At 41.7% G+C, this 20,044-nt stretch overlaps 1 protein-coding gene across 9 annotated transcripts in view; it reads right to left on the bottom strand.

Moving 5' to 3' along the window:
* BCAS3 (BCAS3 microtubule associated cell migration factor) overlaps positions 1-20,044 on the bottom strand; it is a 469,548-nt gene that overhangs the window by 381,151 nt on the left and 68,353 nt on the right. For all 9 annotated transcript variants that reach the window (XM_084803266.1, XM_084803265.1, XM_084803270.1 and 6 more), the window contains exon 8: positions 3,363-3,470. In XM_084803266.1, coding sequence (XP_084659392.1) covers positions 3,363-3,470 — 108 coding nt within the window. The remainder of the gene's footprint in view (positions 1-3,362; positions 3,471-20,044) is intronic.

Here is a 20,044-nt window from a genome sequence, read left to right as displayed (position 1 = left end):
AGGGAGGAGACAAGAGATGCCCAGAGGGAGGAGGCTACCGAAACTAGCCAGAGCTGAGAGTGCTAGGCTTCCCCTGCCTCAACTAATAATGTGCAAAAATGTTGCTGGATAATTCCTGGGGATTCCTGGCTCTCTGAACCTGAAAAACACACACACACACACACACACACACACACACACACACACACACACACACACACGCCCCGAAGGAGGATGAGGGAAGCTTAGCCCCAACAGTTTGGAGGGTGCCAGGCAAGCTAGAAACCCAGCCTGTACTACATAAGACCCTATCTAAAAACAGAAATAAAGCATCAACTTCTGTCATGTATTCTGCCAACTCCTATAAAAGAAATCTATAATTAAAAATAAAACAGTATAGGATAATGACAGAAAGGAAATGAGAATTCCCACCTGGTCTATCACAGACACTCCATAGTCTGTGGACCAATACAAACGCCACAAACAGTGCCTTAACAAATAAAAGAGCCTAATGGCAAGTGTCAAAAAAGACATAGATTATCAAAACTCATACCAATAAGCATGATAGCCCGGGTATCTGGTCCCAGATCTGGCTGTAACATTGCTGTACTTGCCTCCTCCACCGCCTTCAGACATCAGAAATCACTGTACCAATACACAGCTAATTCTGATCAAATAGTGACTAAACAGTAACACTGAAATCATAGAACCTGACACTTAGGATAGAATGCCCTTGAACTCCTAACCCTCCTGCCTTACCTCTCAGATTCTGGAATTACATGGATGCGCCACCATGTCCAGCAAACTGCACAGTTTCTACTGACAATATAAAGACTTGTTTCTGCACTGAGACTCTACTTGGCACAGGCATTCAGATGTGCTTGGTGTACCAACTATGAACATCTTTCTACATCAGGAAGGCTGGCCTGGGAGCACATTTGGCAAGTTTGCTGCAGGTGCTTTAGGTTTACTTCTATCCACTAAGAGGACGGCACACCTGGTCTCCGCCCCCTTCACAATGGGGACCTTTAAGATGGAAGAGGGTTTGTGGCCCTGCTTCCCACGGTGGCTTGGTGCCTCTCCTACCATCTCAGCCCATCTGAAGAGGACGGCTGTGACTTTATGTCTGCCACACTTCAGCATCTGATCTTCACAGCCTCTTCTGTCCTTACATCTCCTTTCTTGGGTCCCCACCTTAACCCAAATAAGGCACAAGCAGGAGGCCTGCTCTGTGAACTGCTCAATGTCACTCTCACACTGTTCTAGTCACCTCATCTGTGTGAGTAGCCTGACACTCAAGGTAGAAGAATTAAATACTGGTGTAAAAAAGGAAAATGTATAAAAGCATTAAGACTGTTTTGAAGTCACAACAGTTATTTTATTTAAACTATTCAATTACTGAAATTTATTTTTTAGTATAGCCTTTATAGCACCATACTGGGGTCTCATCATTAAAAATAAAAAGTGGAGATTGCAGGGCATTCTTAGAACTTCCCTTCAGGAAGTTTGTAGATTGAGGTATCTATTGAGGTCAAGAGCCCTTCCTTGGTGGAACTGGCCCAGAATAACCAGGGAAGCAGCAGCCCTCACCTACCTACCCTCTGCACACTTGCTTATGGCCCAGGAAACACTCGTGCACACACCCCTGGTCCTGCACACACACACCCAGCCCACACTCTACACATGCTCTCTGGGTAAACCTGGGATTACTCAAATCGACCTCATGCTGATCAAGTTTCAGCTCACGCTGGTTCCGCCAGCCGAGCACCTGCCAATCACCTCTTAGAAGGGCAGTGAACACTTGGAGCTGGTCTCAAACTCCCCATGTGCTATTGCAGCACTCCCTACTGAATCATTATGAAATAAAGCTGCGGTGATTTTTGCACGTAGCTCTCACAGCTCTGTGTGCTTTCTGAGGACGAGCAGGCCACACACAGGTGACTGTACAACTTAGGATGATCTTAAGCTTGTCCACACACACACTTTCTTATTAATTTTTAAACAGCAATTATATATCATTTGACGTCCTCTCTAACTTAAGCTCAACAAACAATTTAAACAAAAAGAGGCAGAGTTGTGTTGCTGCTTTGTGTAAATTTTCATGGATTTGTGATACACAGCAAGTGTAACCTAAAGTCTTCTACTTAGAATGTGGGGGTGTTGCTTTTTAATAAGTCTGGTTGGGAAAGCATGGGAAGTTTCTAGGTGAGCTACATTATCTACTGGATGCAAACCATTCCACACAGTTTCTACGAGGTGGGTGAACGCATCAGGCTGGTACCAGTTCCCTGAGTGTTTCTTCTGTTCTTACATCTTGCCGAGTTTTGCCCTTGAATTTCAATATATCCACTAGTGTCAAGTCCACATATACTTTGTCCTTTTGTTTTCAGAACTAACACTTGAATTTAGCACTTTCCACACACAAAAGAGTAATTTCTTACGTCTCCACGTGTCGCTCTTTTACATTTAATTTGTTGTTTTGTCTAGGTATGATATATTTAGTCCCATCCATTTGTGTGACTGTTGGTTGGCACGCACAAGTCACAACATGTGTGTGGTGTGTGTGGAAGTCAGAGGACAACCTCAGATGTCCTTCCTCAGTTTCTACCTCATTACAGGGGGCCCGTGAGCTTGAGGGACTCTTCTGGTGCTGCCCCCTCCCTGCCTTAGAGTACTAGGCTGACACACACCTCTAGCCCTTCCCATCCTGCCAGCGCAGCCCTCTATGTGAACAGACTCAATGCCTGAGCTTCTTTCTCCTCTAGCAGCCTGTGCTTAATATGTCATTATTGCTAGAATTCACACAGCTTAATCTACATTTGAATATTTCCTGACAATGTTAAAGAAAGAAAATTGATCTCTAGTCTTTGTTTTGACTTCTGTTGTGAAATGTGAAGGAATAAAATACACAAAAACACTAGGCCAAGTATGATAGTCCAAGCCTAAAATCCCCCCTCAGAAGAGGCTGAGGCAGCAAGATAACAAGACCAAGGCCAGCCTGAGCATCCTGGCTGTAACAAAATAATGCAAAATTGTAAGATGGGAGAGTAATATTTAAGGGCTAAGACTGAAGTTTAATGGTCAGGTGCTTGCCCAGCATATGTAGCAACTCGGGTTTCACCCTGCACTGAAAATGAGAAGATACACACCAGTCCAGTCCTGTGCTCCTCCATTTTGTTGTGTAAATTCCATTCGTATCTCACTACGCTGAATCACACTCATTGTTAGTCCAGGAGGGTAGAGATATTCAATATAAAACCTTAACCATTTCATTAGACAGAAATATTAACTTTTTTTCAACGACTTGAAATCACAAAACTGCTAGAGTTCTGCATGTCAGTGGCACATTACAGTTTGAAAATAAATATATTAAAAACACTTACCGCTTATTGCAGTGAAGATCATAAATGGGTGTTTTAAACTGAATGGACTTGACCATTTCCCCTGTACGAAGTGAATACAGATCCACACAGCAGTATGGTGGCGTCGTACTAAAAAACAAACATTACTTTAAGAAAGGAGAAAAGATAGCACAACTAACAGTTTCTTAGCAAATCATACTAAAAAATTCACCCAAAGGTTACCACACTTAATAAACTTAATACAGCCAGGCAACTCATTTTTTAAAATGCAGCATCGGACTCAGTATAACAGCCCTAGCCTTGAATCCCAGCACTCAGGAGGCAGACACAGGAAGATTTCTGAGTTCCAGGCCACCCTGGTCTCTGTAGCAAGAGTTCTAGGCCAGGGAAGGATGTAAAATTAATACTGTGAAGAAGAACATTATGATTAGCAACATGTTCATGGTAAGAAATGCTTCCTTAATCTAATTAAATAATTAAAATGACTTCAAAATCAACAAATAAAATTAGTAGATAAGGTATGTAAATGTAAAATGCTAAAGCGTGTGATGCTGCAATTAGGCGGCAAGGGAATCGCCACATTATCTGACTTCAGTTCAGCACAGTAGGTCAGTTCTCAAAGGAAAAGCTAAACGCTTGGTTGGGTACATAGAGTTATGAAGAGGAAGACATATAATGTCCCTAGACATTAGAGACTACTGCCGTGGCCAACATGATTTAGCGAGTCACCAGACACACGGTGTACATAACGTTGTCACCAGAGCTTTGTGGTGAAGGAAAGTAACAGGTTGAGATTTTAAAATACTGTACATAGCAGGCTTTGAGAATTCACAATGAGTAAAGATTAAATTAAACCCTAGCACAGCAAAAGTGAGGGGTGGCAGTACACACCTGTAACCCCAGAGATGAGGAAAGATTGAGAGTTCAAGGGGTTCTAAGCCAGCCATCTCCAAAATTAAAAAGAAACAGATTATGTTCCATTAATATACACAAACAGGGAGATACAGATATTTACTTTTCTGGCCAGTTAATTTTTATCAAAAGCATTAATGCCATTAAATTTCAATAGTCTTTACTGTACTTTAAAATTACCTGGAAAAGTGCCACAGGTCTAAGAATGGAACAGGCAGCTCTGCACTGTCTACAGTGTCTGCAGCCTATTCTTAAGTAGAAAGAGCTGTGAAAAGACCTGCATTTAAGCTGTCCTATGATCTATACTCACACACACAATAAATACAGGCTCAGCAAGCAAAGACACTAGCCACAAGCCTAACAGCCAGCGCTCCCCGCCCAGGACTGAGAAGGTGGAAGGAAAGAACTAACTCACGGGCTGTCTCTGACCTCCACCTACAACACCCTCTGCCTCACTCCAGTGAGGTGTTGGTGACAGTGGCAGCACCAGACGCCACAATTCCAACCACTCAGCTGCCCCTGGCAAAGGTTTCTTTTCCAAAATCCCCGTGTAGGAGGACAAATCACTTCAGTGCTAACAGAACCAACAGGGCAGCACTGTACAATGTACATATTGGGGGAAACACTTAAGTCATTGGTTCACACATTCATGAAGCAGCCAGCATCTTCCTGCCCATCATGCAAGCCTTGCCCATCGGTGTGGACCACAGCAAGACACTCTTGATTTTGCTTATAGGCAGCTGAAGAGAAAGCTTCCCATAAACCTCTGGGTCTGAGTGTCCCACAACTTGCCATGCTGCAAGACAAGCCCTGCTTTGTACTGCCACCCACCACACATGCGCCACGGAACACATTGCCATAATGAAGCTGTATAGTTGTCTGGGTTCTACAAAGCTCAGATGGGATGGCGTGCCAGGTGGTGTGTGTTTGCCACTGAAATGGAGCTATGACCAACATCAAGATGACACTAAAATTCTTTGAAACACAGAAAATTCCTAATAGAAATTTTGAAGCTCAGGAATGTAACTGAAATCTGGGTCTATAGGGAAAACAGAAGGGATACAGCTAAATTAGAAAATGAGTGGATAAAATCCTGAGTCAGACCAAAGCAACTGTCTTTTAACACACGTGTATCCAAATAAACAATAAATGTACTTTGTAATTTTTATGAGAAGTACAGAGATGGATGTAATTCGGCTCAATTGAGCTACTCCTTATATAAGTGAGGTATTTTCTATTAGGTTGCAAAGCAAATGTGTTGAAAACTTTTATCTAAACAATCTGTTAGCTGTTGTACATCTAACTAAAATCCATAAAGGAAGTTATTAATATTTTATGGGGAAAATCCTAATGTTCACATATTACAGTAGCCAAAGGAATGGAATTTATACAATAATTTCAGTGAGAAAGGTTGATTGCTTCTATTTAAAGATCAAAGGCTTTTTTCCCTTCTAATGAAAAACCTTTAACAGTGATTATAAACCACAGAAGGATATAGATCCTACAATGAGAAAGTATTGAAAATACAGTGAATACACAAGACAAGCATCGATAAGAAACCAGCGATTTTATCATCTATATGAATAGATGATATTTATCATCTAGATGAAAGATAAAATTACTAGTCAAGCAAAAATAAATACATTTACCCAAATTTTCTAAACTTTGAGTAATCATTAATAATAAACCCAGGCCTAAATTCTCAAATCCAAAACTAATTATGAAAACCTGAGCTGAGCTGAGCTGAGCTGAGCTGAGCTGAGCTCCTAAAAAATGCAAGCAGCTGGGCAGTGGATGTGCACACCTGAAACCCCAGCTCTAGGAAGGCAGAGACAGGCAATTGCTGTGAGGCCAGCCTGATCTACACAGAGAAATCCTGTCTTAAAAAGACAGAAAGAAAACCTATTAGCTCATCCCTATAGACATTCTTCCATGCCATTCTTAATAAAGTGTTTGCAATATAACTTCTGTGTGATGACTAATTTTATGTCAGTTTGACACAAGCCAAGAGTCTAGAGGGAACTTAAACTGAGAAAACGCCTCCAAAGACTGGGCTGTAGTCAATCCTGTGGAGCATTTTCTTAATTAGTGATTGATGGAGGAGGGCCCAGCCCATTGTGGGCGGGGTCATCCCTGGGCCAGTAGTCTTGGGCTCTATAAGAAGGCAGGGTCAACAAGCCATGAGGAGCAAGCCAGTGAGTGGCACCCTCCATAGCCTCTGGATCAGCTCCTGCCTCAGATTCCTGTCCTGACTTCCTTCAATGATGGACTATTGTGTCAAAATGTAAGCCAAATAAATAATTTTATGGTTAGGGGTCACCACAACATGAGGCAATGTTGGGGTTGCAGCATTAGGAAGGCTGGGAACCACTGCTCCACTGGTACAATTGAAGCTGGTCAGGTGGAGCTAAGAAATCAGTAGTGATTAAGAAGAGTCCAGCAAGCCAGGCAGTGGTGGCACATGCCTTTAATCCCAATACTCGGGAGGCAAAGGCAAGGGCAGCCTGGTCTACAGAGTGAATTCCAAGACAGCCAGAGCTAAAACAAAACAACCCTCTCAAAAAAAAACCAAACAAACAGCGGGAGGGGGCTGGGGGGGAGGAGAAGGATGAGGAAGGGTGTGTGTGTGTGTGTGTGTGTGAGAGAGAGAGAGAGAGAGAGAGAGAGAGAGAGAGAGAGAGAGAAGAAGAAGAAGAAGAAGGAGGAGGAGGAGGAGGAGGAGGAAGAGGAAGAGGAAGAGGAAGAGGAAGAGGAGCAGCAGCATTGAGATGAAATCTTCTGGGAAGTGTTTCCTCAGTGAGCACACATGGAGTGGAGAGCAGCTGAGGCTTGGCACCTTGTGGGAGAGCTGGAGTGCCTGAGCAGAGCCCAAAGGCTGGTAACTGGGTAAAGTACAATATGGTAACAGCAAGTGATCCCAGCATTTTGGAGATGCCAGTAGCATGGGACGACCACCAAGAAGAGCTGCCGAAGTGACCCAAGCCCTCTGGAGGAGCCCAGAGGATGCCAAGATCCAGACACTAGGCCCTGGGTTATTTACACTGCTGGAGTTTGGTTCTGCTTTGTTCATATTGTGACTGTGTTCTTGCCTCATAAAATAACAACATATCTAGCTTATTTTTTATGTTAAAGGGGCCCACAGTTGAGAAACTTTTTCAAAGACCAAACACTTAAGGTGTTTTAAATGGTAAATGTTTTGTAATGGACTGTAATGTTTAATATTTGTGATATGAATCTGAGATCATGAGAATGAATCAAAAAAGAAAAAAAAAAGAAAGAAGAAAAGGTTATATCCTAAAAAGTGTTGTTGTGTTTCAAGGTGTCAATTGTGCTGTTTTCATCACAGGTATAAAAACTTTAAGAAACTGTTGGCAATCACTGCATCACAGCATTTGTTATAAAGGGCAAGCTCTACAAAGAGCATTGTAACTAGCCAGGAAGCCAGCACAGTGGGAGCGTCTGTATTTCCATCACTCTGGAGGCTAAGATGGGAGGATGACCTGGTTTCTGGGACAGCCTGGGCAATGGAGTGAGCGCCACATCATCTTGGGCTTAACTGAGATCTTGCCTCAAAACACCACCAACAGAAAATAAGTAGCTAGCCAAAGACCCTGTCTCAAAGCAACAAAATAGGCACGGTGTCACCATCACTACATTCACCATAATAAAAGTAAAAATAAAGGAAAGAAACTCTCCGTGAGAGGAACCTAACCCTGGCCCATAGGTGGTGGTGAAGTGGTTTGGATCTGAAATGGCCTCCATAGGGCTCTGGTTCCCACCGTCACTTACATGTGTCATCTATGTGTACACGGGCATGTAGGCGCCAAGGGCAATGCTGGCTGGACATCTACCTCAATCATCCTCCCATTATTTCTGGGTGGCAGATCTTGCAGTGAACTACTGTCACCAATTTGGCCAGCTTGCACGTCAGTGAGCACCACAGGCCTCTGCTCCTCACCCACAGGTCTTCACCCACCTTTTACATGAGTATGGTGGGTCCATGTTTACACAGAAAGCACTTGACCCTCTGAGCCATCTCCACACCCTGTGGTACTACTTTGAAAACTGGGGTCTACAGTGGGAATCGCGTCACTAGTAGGAGCGCCTTTGTAGGTTATGGCTCCCTGTGGTTCTGGCCTGTGGTCTCACCTTCCTGGTGATCAGCTGCCATGTAAAAATCCACATGCTCCCGCCGCTCCTGCCCACACAGACACAGCCCCTCCGTCATGCACTCCTGTCAGAGGGACAGAAATCTCTGAGCTGATAACAGCCTCTAAGCAGCTTCCCACAGGTGCAATGTAACAGTGCAAAACCAATTACCATCATTGGGAAAATAGGTTGGCAGGTCCTGAAAAGGCACACAGTATCACCAGTGCCCCGATGGATCCACCTCTAGGCATATACCCGATGGAATTGAAAGCATATGTCTACACAAAAGCCAATGCATCAATGCCCACAACAGCATTGTTCATATATGCCTGTAACACAGACACAGTGGGATAGGCATAGAAAAAGACTATTCTGCAGTTCTGACATGTTCTGACATGTGGATGAACCTTGAAAACATACTAAGTGAAAGCAGTAGAGACTCAAATAGTCTGATCATATACAAATCCGTTTGTCTAAGATATGCTGAACAGGTAAACCCACAGAGACAGGCGCAGACTGGTGGCTGCCTTGGCTAGAGGGAGGAATAAGGATTGACTGCTTAATGGGCGCATGTTCCTTCAGTGAGGAAAATGGGTTGGAGCCAGCTAACAGGGAACTGTTCTGCAACATTTCCAATGCATTACAGTTTAGCATGGTGTGTTTTATGAATCCACTTCAGTTTTAGGAAAGGAAAGCAGGCAGTGTGCATGCCTGACAGAGTAATAAAAAAATAAAAAAAATAAAAAAAATTTTAAAAAACCACCTAACACAGAGCTAATATAAGCCGCAGGGCCTGGAACTGAACCTGGAGACTAGAGCACACCACACGAGCGCTACCGCTGCTCATCACACTCACAATGCAGGGAACATTTTAGTCCAAAGTTAGCTTACTTTTTGATAGACTTACCAGTAATCAGTTCAATTATTTTATCACATATATAAAATGTACACACTATTATACTGTTTCCAGGTAAAAAAAAAAAAGGGGGGGGGAGTGGTGGGGCTTAAATCAAAAAAGCCAGTATGGGAAATGACCAAAAGCTAGGAAGTAAATAGAGTTTAGGTTATGCACACTGTACACTTGAGCATTCTTGCACACCATTGCCTTCCGAAGGCTTGCTAGGTTATAAACTAGGTTTCAAGAATGCACAGTACGAGGAATCACTAGGACTCTGCAAATATTGTGTATGGTGCTGAGGACCTCAGCATTTTTTTAATCCATGCTAATATTGTATCTTTGAAATTTAAATACCTCCTAAGAGGGAGCAGGAGATAAACATAGCCTGAGAGTGGGGCATACAAAGGCATTTGCCACCAAGCCAGACAATCTCACATAAATCCTGAGACCCAAATGACAGAAGGAGAGAAACAGCCCCAAAAGCTGTCCTCTGCCCCTACTTATGTTCTAAAACACACGCACCCACATATGTGCACATCTGATCCGATAAACAAGAGTAAACAATTGAAAACAAGATGGAAGATGGGAATGATAACTCATTGGATATTAAATTTAATTCCTAACTCAGTAGAATACGTAAAATTTATCAAGTCTACTTTTTAATTACTGGACCCACCACGACATGTTTTGCATTCAGGTATTGTGCAAGTTACAGTCCAGTCAGGTTGTAACCGGGAACATGTTTTCAGAACGGAAGAAAGAAAGAAAGAAAGAAAGAAAGAAAGAAAGAGAAAGGTAGGAAGGAAGAAACACAATGACTCTCACTTTAATGCCAAGTGAAATATGGCTTTTATGATTTCAAAATTCTAAACATTAATACCATTTCCTTTACAAAGACCTTTATTTCCATTCATGATATTTAACAGATTGAAACAAAATTAGAAAAAGTGCAACAAAGTATCCGAGAAAGTGACATTTTCCAAGAATGTGCAATGTTTAAGAAAAATACAAAATAGCAAAGACATTTAAAATCTACCAAGAATTGTAAGAAGCATGGAAACATTTATTTTTAAATAGGAAAAAGCTGCACAATCTTCAACATGTGTTACTAAAATCTAATCCTTTAAATGTGAGAGGGAAATTTTGATAGCATTATAGCATTGTATTGTTATTCAGAGCTTGACAAACAAAAGCCTGATGCTCTCATTCTTTATTAACTAGTATTTAAAAAAAGGAAAGAAGATGGAAACTTACTCATATTAAAAGCTAAGCTGTGATTAGCCTACTTAGTAACTCTTTGTTCTGAGTAAGCCCTGGTAACTTAAAACATGCTAATAAGGATGCTGTCACAAAGAAGCCTCAAGCCAAGGAGTGAGCAATGCCATCTCCACATACAAAGAGGAGGGGAGTTAGAAGGGAAGCTGAAATGAAGATCACCATTCTTCTCGTTTTGTTTTGAAAACCGGTCTTCTATGTAGGATGCCTTTATCCTCCAGTGCCGGGATTAAAGGCCTGTGCCGCCACACCTTGAGTCTGATAGTTTTCTGGAATCAACTTGGTGCCAAAGATGGAATATTCCACACCACAACTGGTTACTATCAAATATATAATCATTTTTAAAGTATAAAAATTGGGGGCTAGAAATGGCTCGTTGGTTAAAAGAGCTTGCTCCACTTCCAGAGGACCTGAATTCGGTTCCCAGCAAGCACATGGTGGCTTACAAGCACTTGTAACTCCAGTTCCAGGGGATCCAACACCCTCCTCGGGCCTTCTCAAGCACTACACGCACACATACACATACATACAAATAATAAAATTAAGCATATAAAAAATTATGTTCCAGGGGCTGGAGAGATGGCTCAGGTCCTGAGTTCAATTCTCAGCAACCACATGGTGGCTCAACCATTTATATTGGGATGTGATGCCCTCTTCTGGTGTGCAGGTGTCCACAGATAGAGCACTCATATATGTAAAATAAATAAATAAATCTTTTTTAAAGTATATTCCAGTTATATATATGGGGTATACACAAAATTAACATATAAATATAAAATGTAGCACATTTAAAAAACCTTTCAGCAAATTTTAGACCAAAAAGTTACAAGTAAAATACTTGTTATACAGATAAGAGTTACATAGCAGGAAGAAGCACACAGTAGTAATTATGATAGTGCTATTGTAACTAGACACACAACATTTTAGCTCTTCTGTTCAGTTTAAATCATTTCCAAATCCATGGGCTCATGCATACATGAGAAGTCACAAGGGAGACACTGCTGGCAGTGCTGAGAATGCCCGTTGGAGAAAAGCCCCACCATTCTCAAGAGCAAAGAGAATCCAAGCTGTTCCACCAAATAACTGCTACCAAAACAGACATGCTTTATCTTATGCAAAAGTTATTAAAACATTCTTAATGACAGAATGTAAGCAAACAGATTAAACAAATCCAGTTAGTAGCATTTGTACATTTCTCAGATTTATAGGACTTATACTAAATTGCAGGCTTGCAGAGAGCAGAGATTCAGTGTTCTCTGCTGGACATAGTATTACTCAGTGAAAGGATGAAAGATGTTTTATGTAGGAGTTGAAAGGATTAATGTTAAGTATCTTAGAAGACTTAAGCTACTCTATTGGACACATTTCTGGCCGTGGCACCCACTAAGTTGCATCCTAACACACAGGATGTATGCTACCTCAGCAAGCCGGGGGATGCCCTGATATGAATTACAGACATGGGTAAGAAAGATATGCCGATGGAGGCTGGGGAGACAGTGCCTACCACAGCCATTATTAATCAAGAACAACATGCCCCCACAGACCAATCCATGGGGTCACTTTCTCAATTCATAGTCCCTCTTCCCAGATGACCCTGGCTTATGTCAGGTTGACAAAAAAGATGACCAATACAACCTTCAATCCACTTGCTGTGAATTTTGAAATCACCTTTTGCTGGACACGGTGGTATCTGCCTGAAATTGCAGCACTTAAGCTAAGGCTGGGTAAACCCAGGTAAATGGCATCCTGAGCTACACAGCAAGATGATCTCTCAAAACAACAGTACAGGCAACATGTTCTCTAAAGAGCTCTTCTGAAATCTACCTTAGAGAGAACTGACAGACAAATGAAGCCAAGACAGCTACGCTGGAAATAGATGTCATTTCTGAAGCAACTACCCCAACGTTCCAAATCCTGCCCTTGGCAATCCTGACTTCCCTCACAGATGTTCTGATATTCCATTCTCCTTCACGTTAACCATGGAAACATGCACCTGACGGCCCCAGACATCACTGTTAGGCGTTCACATGTGTATCACCTCACTTCATCCTTACCATGACCCTGCAAGCACTGACCTCTTCCCTTTAACTATCTGATTCATTCTTCATCATAGAGGGCTGCGATCTATGATACTCCGCATCAACTGTCACGGACACTACTTATGCCAACAGCCAAGACTTTAGTTCCTCAACATGGGTGACTACTTATTTAAGTTGTTAGGGTTCACTTACTGCTACAGACACAGCAAAGAACTTACTCATAAAAAGGCTGAAGCTGTAGATGGGGTGTGATGACCTATAATCATGGAACTTAAGCTTCAAAGTCTGAGGCTTAACAAAGTACATAACAAGTACAAGACCAGCCATGGCTATACAGAAGGAACCTGCAACCCTGACTTCATTAGCATCAGGTTTCCGAATAACCAGAGAAAACCCACACATCGACCAGAGAGGCTGAGCAGCCAACAGTGCAGTGAACAACCCTGAATACCGTACTGTAGCTTAAGTTTGGGCATACTAAAATCTCACTCCCCGAACTCCTTCAGAAAACAGTAAGTTTACACTTGTAATAGGAATGGTATTTAGCAAAATGGCCTACAGACACGCCCACAAGCCAAGCTCATCAAGGAACTTCTTCAACTGAGGTCCCTTCTTCATAAACAAAATGAGCCACTACAACAAATGCCCCATTAGAACATTCTATTATAATGCTCACTTCAGCACACATACTTTATTTTTAAAAACTACAAAAACATACAAATTCTATTCCACTTCCCTACTTTATTAGTTAATTCTGATAGACAATAAAATATGGAAAGCCAACATACAGGAAAAAGAAAACCATGGGTATGGCTCAGCTGGGCTGTCTTCCATGCTTCGTTCCCAGCACTGACCCTGAGGCACACAATCATCTTTGCTCCAGTTCCATAGATGCGATGCCATCTCCAGGCCTCATGGGGGCATGTCACATGTGTGTGGTCCACAGACATACATGCAGCCTCCATATTCACACACATAAAAAACTAAAATAAGACAATCTGGACACAGACTCCCAACACTTAAGAGGCTAGAGTGGAAGAGTCATGATAAGTTGGAGGCAGCCTGGGCTACCTAGTGCGACCCTGAAAGGGACAGTAAGATGTCTCCGTTTGTGAAGATATTTGCCATATAGACTTGACTGCCTAAGTTTGTCCCCCAGAACCTACACCTGCACATGCTGTCACAACTAAGAAATACACTATAGAGCCGAGAATGTAAGGCAGTAAACAGCACTTGTCTCACATGCAGTAAGGCATGACTGCCTCACTATTTAAGGGCTAGGGGCTTTGAGGATCTCACTGTGTAGCTTCCTTCTGAGTGCTGATTATAGGTGTGTACCACTATACCCAGCTTGGATACTAGTACACAAATTTGGAGTGATGGTATAATAAAGAAACAGTGACATATAATCAGAAAAATATAAGAACTGGTTATAGTGAAAGAAATCTCATACACAGAATCATATACACGGAATCTTGTTTAGAATTATTTCCTAATTCTGCTTTTTTGCTATTATAAATAAAAATCAGAAATAATTTTACTTATCATCAGTCTTGTATTTCCATAGTTAAGTGAAAAACATGACAAAGCAGAAATGAGAATATTCATGTCTGACTAACAAAAGCTATTAACGAAATTCTGAGAAGCAAATTTAGCAACCACAAACTACAGAACAACCTGCCTACTTGTGTCCCTCCACTGTCACTGCAAAATCCAGAATTTATTCATGTGCAGGACATTTAAATATAAATAAAATTAGTGCACACCACTTGGGGAAGACTCAGTTTCTATTCCCAGGACCCACACTGTGGCTCTCAGGCATTTGTACTCCAATGCCAGTGGATCTGACACCCTCCTCTGGCCTGCACCAGGCACACAAGTGGTGCACAGATATACATGCAGGCAAAGTATCCATACAAATAAAAAAATAAAATAATTTTTCACTGTTTACCTGGCTGTGCCTCTCACACATTCTGGACATGATTCCCAACCTCTATCTACAGCACAACTCGCCAGCCAGGTGACTGACTCCCCCTTCTTTTTCCCAGAGTCTCATATTGAGCTTGAGTCCCCTAAACTGCCTGCCTCATCCTTCTCTTAGCATCTATCCCACAATGCCAGAATAACACTACAAATACAGCCGCTGGCTGTTGGGGAAGACCAGTTACATACTGCTAAAACTAGCACAGCCTGGTTGAAGGATAAAGAAGAGCTCCTCATATCTTCTTTACTCCCAGAACGTGAGCCAGAGGCTGCCAGATCTCTGTGAGCCAGCCTGGCCTAAATAATGAGTTCCAGGACAGCCAGGGCTATTTGAGTAAGATTGTCTCAAAAGAAATAATTTTATAATTATTTTTTAAGCTTTCAGAAATAAATGTGTAAGTAACCAAAAAGCAGTTGTCGTGTTTGACAGTATTGGTACTTTTCCTATAGACAGACATGAACATGTGAGCATTATCTCTTTTAAGGATAGTAGAGCTGAGCAAGACAAGGAAGGCAAAATAACAAGGGAAACCTGAGCAGCATGCTGCCTTTAACATGAGCAATTTAATTCTGGAGTAATTCATTAGAGGTGAGCACATATCATTGTCTTGGGACTGGATACAAGTTGTTATTAGCACAGGTATGGAACAACACAATAACTATTTGTAACATCATTTGAAACTTGGCAGTTCAAAGAAACAGCCCCCATTCACAAATAAAACGATGCAGATGCATGGTCACAGGTGCTACACAAATGTGTACGTACACAAAAGGAAAAGATCACCGTTACACTGGAGCAATTAGTGAGCATAACCCAATCACAGAAGGACGTGGATCTCAGCCCAGCCTTGAATAAAATTTAATATTCTGTTATAAGGAATAAAAATTCACTTTACTTCCCAGTATAAAAAAAAAATTTACAGCATCCTAACTATTAAAATTATAGCTATCCATTCAGGATGGCTAAATAAAAGAGGCTGCCAAAAGAAGTTTCTACCGAAAATGATGATTTTATTGGCATTAAGAAGCCACAATGCTCTTGGTCTTCCTTAAGAATTGTTAAGGGCTGGCACTGATCCAAGTTCACAGGGCATCCCAACACCAGGGTAGACGATATGCAGTCTCCACGCCTCAGAAAACCTAAGGTGAGAGGCATACACGGGTGGCATATAGCACATAGATGCTCTCAGCAGAAGATGAAAAACAAAGCATGGGGGAGGGTTCGTTTATTCCACACATGTATACATGTAGGAGGCCAGGAATCCTCTGCAAGATTAAAGAATGCTCTGCAGCTCCGAGGGGTCCTGGGATCTTTTCCCCGGCTCCTTCTCAGTCCTTCTCAGCCGCCAGAGGACTAACAATGGGCTCTGTAAATTCCCACTTATACTTCTAAGATTAAGCAAGTCAACTCTTGGTAGTCTGACACTAAAATCTGTGACCTCAGAATTCATTTGGTAAAGCACGCTTTCGGGCCAGAATTTGCCTTTTAAAGGGGGCAGAATGCTGCTTCTTGTAAGATACCCACACAAGAACAGCTTCTTTATATTTCTGAACCTAAATCTTATGGTAGAAACATTGAAAAGGAAAAAAATTAAAAATAAAAACCTACCTCAAGCAAGCCTCAGCTCACTGGCTCGCTGTCACATTGATTTATGACAGTTATTTCTTAGGGAAAGGAAGACACAGATGCAAACAATTACTCTATTTTTGTAGGCAACAAGTGAGGTGGGTGGTAACTGAGAAATTTTTTTTTAATTCTGTCACAATATTCTGCTTTTTCTTAAGAAACCCTCCTCACACAACAAACGCTCGCCACATCAGAGAATTTCCAGGGCCTGAAGCGCCACTTTGATTCCAGACCGCTGCAGGCATTAGCAGGAGGTAATTAGGGTAAAAAGTTCAGCCACAGTTCCACGGCTAGAGTCCTGCCAGAAATAAATTTCCTCTCTATTCACTGTACCCCTCCTTACAGATCATATTGAAAACACATTTATCTTTGTAGAGTTTGTTCCTCTTCTAATTAACTTTATGGCGGTTTACAGTATTTAATAATTTAAAATGGCTGCAATTGCAGCAGTTTTATCTTTCATGGTAGATGGGTGTGTTATCATTTTCCAAGACTGCTGTTTGACGAGTGACTCACAGACCTGCACTGCAGCTGTTCACTCCTCTCTCTCAAACCTAAGCTTTACTCTCCCCTTGTTACAGAAAGACGCAAACTTGACAAACCTATTCAGAAGATATCCTCCCAATCCTCATGAAAAATGAAAGCGTTGGAGTACTCTGCATTCACAGTCAAAGCAGGAAAAGTATTCCAAGCCACCAGATTTTTTACAGTGTTTCATATTTTTCACAGAAAGAAATATGAATTCTTACATTCAAGTGAGTGATAAATGAAATATACTAAACTTTTGCGACTCAATAATTTAAAACGCTACAAGGCAATCAAAGACCCTTTTGCAGTTCAGTGTCCCAATTCCTCCAAGTGCCTCTTCCAACGCCCACGTCAGGACATGCTAAACAGGACAGTTAGCGCTCTGCTTTCACCCTCATTGTACTTGGTGTTTGAAAAATGAGATGCTAATTAACTCTATCCCACAAGCCCTAACTGCCACAATGTTCTGACAGTATAAAAATCAGTGACAGGAACTCAACCCAACACCTCTTTTTAAACAATGAACTCAAGAAAAATCTAAAATCTTAGAGTAGCAGTGATAACCTTTGGATCCGAAAATATTTTTTTAAATAATATCCAATTGTTTATGAACATAATGCTCTGAAGCACAAAATATAAAAGAGTCCTTTTTCAGAAAAGCCCAACTACTTGATGCGCAGCACCCTGAGGCGTGAGTACTAGCTGCACAGTCATAAAAGGGGAGCAAGGCTCTCGGAGGACACAGGGCAGAACTCAGCTCCAGGGGCTCTGTAAAACATGTCCTCCTCTGCTGCATACCAGATGACCTTTACGACAAAGTGACTATTGAGAACTTCCTATCTGACCTTTTTCCCACTCATGATTTAAATGACATTGAGGACTTGTGCCACCCTCTAGGGTCTGTTCTAACCAGACTTGTGCTACAAAATCATGTTTTGTGCTATTACAGTTGAACTGCCGTTTCTCAAACAGAAAGACACTAACTGACAGCATTCAGTAGCTGGGCTCAGAGTAGAGGGCAGCAAAGCTACGCTGATTCTACGTGTGACTACAAATGGGAAAATGGTGCTCCATGATTTCAATACCAGTCTCACAGGAAACCTCCTATAACAGAGGTAAGGACATGCTGACTACATGTTCTGGCTATTGGAATCCCATACCGATCAACAGAGGTTTCTAGAATACATAAAACTACTTGCATATATCTAAAGAGACATCACCCAGCAATTCCATTCCTAGTTACCAATGCCAAACAAACAGAAAATGCACACATGCACACTTGGTGTTGGGGTGTGTGTGTGTGTGAGTTGTGCGCACTGGGATGCAGATCACTGGTAGAGCATTTGCATTTGCTTAGCATGTGGTACTCAGAGCCACTGGAAGAAACAGAGAGAGATGCTTGAGAGCCAACCTCATACCACTATTAGTTTTTATTAGTTTTAATCCCTATCTGCACAGCTTGTTGCCTACAAAGACAAGAGTGTCTTGACTTTAACCCTAATGACATTAACACATACAATTCTCTGCTATCAAAAGCTGATCTTTATAGAATGTTTATCAGCTCCCTTGACTCTACCCATTATGGAAGCCACATGCCTCCTCCTACCCTGCCACACAACTGTCACCAGAACCTGCCAAGCGACCTGTAGAGGAGACAGCATTCTCATCTTCCAATTTGGGAACAATGCCTTGCCGTAGTAATGCAGGAGTAGATGACAGAGTGCTGGTGTGCCATGAAACAGCATTTAAAAGCTTCATAGAATAAAAGGGGGAAGCACTTGAATCAGGCAGTTCTCTGAGATTGCTATGTAAATGGCATGCTAGGTGACCTATAACAAACATCTTAAAATCATATACACAATGTATGATTAACCCAGTAGCAAACAAAGATCTCTTACATTTTACTGTGTCTGTGTTATAATTTACTCAGTAAATTACATCCATATAGTCTTTGATTATAACAGATTTCAACCTTAGTTAAAGCAAATTACCTTCCTCGAAACCCCAGTTCTCTAATACAATAAAATCATCAAGTAACACAATTAGTGACATTTGGAAAGCTTTTATTCTGGTTAAATACCATACACTGTATCAACACAAGATCGTGCTGGGAGTGATGCTGCGGGCACTCCTGTCGTTCCAGCTACTCAAGAGGCTGTGAGGCAAGGGAGTCACTATAGCCTTGAAGACCAGCTATTTAGACCAGCCAGGACACCACAGAGGGCCTTCATCTCAACAACAACAACAACAAAACACGCGCACACGTACCAAATCTTCCTAGAATATGGCCTACAAACTAAGGCTCTTTGCACTGCATCCTTGAGATAATCGAAGCCCAGGAGTTAACTCTTTGCAGGGTTATTCACTGCACACATGCTCTGTTCTGTCAGCAGAGTAAGCGTGCCTGGGTGGAATTCCACAAAGTCAGAATCTATGCAGATGTTCCTTCCCTTTTGGTTTCCTCTAATTTGCAAATCTTGTAATCTAAGCCTGAAGTTGACTGAACCAACATTTAAACCAGCATAGCAGTATCAGCCAAAAACTCAATGTGTTTTCTATTTAAATGTCAAGACTGCATCCTTTTTGGTGGCTGAAAAAACTGTTGTTTTGAAATGATTACACAGTGGAGCTGCAAGCCCTTTAGTAGTTTTATGAACTGCTTCTAAAAGGAAAGCTATGCTTTTAAAAGGCCTTTAGGTTATGAAGCGGAAGGGAAACGTGGAACACAAGATGCTTACTTTTATATCTTTAACTACCCATTTAAGTTACCTTAAACTAGACAACAGCAAAGTGGTTAGTTTATTACTAAATCGAGATTCCAGTGCTATTCTGAGCCTTACTACCTTGAAGCAAGCTTCTCCTATGGGGGGGAGGGACCCACAAGGATACATTACAGCTGGGCATGAGAAAACCACTGTGGAGGATGGCTATGCTCATTATCTTGATTGGAGTGATGGTTTCATGGGTATATGCAGATGTCAAAATGTATCAAACTGCACATATTAAGTACATGCAGTTAATCATGTTTCAATTATGCCTCAATAAAAATCTATGTATGGCATTATACTCATGAGCTTCTGTAGGGAATATAAGCAAATTACAATTTTGGAAGAAGTGAAGACTCCTAAATGCAGTCCTAGGGTAGTCCATTAGGACTGGCAAGGCTACAGCAGAAGCTGCAGAGTAAGGAAGCTGTGCTCCCCCCAAAAGCACAAGGTGAGCAAGCTGTGCTCCCAATAAAAGCACAGGCTTTTATCTCAGATCAGAAGAGACGTCCTGCTAGTGTTTGCTG

Source organism: Acomys minous (assembly GCF_964271855.1).
Source record: "Acomys minous genome assembly, chromosome: 12".
Taxonomy (NCBI): Eukaryota; Metazoa; Chordata; class Mammalia; order Rodentia; family Muridae; genus Acomys; species Acomys minous.
Note: the sequence above shows the minus strand (reverse complement) of the source record. Positions and strands in the feature narration are given on the sequence as shown.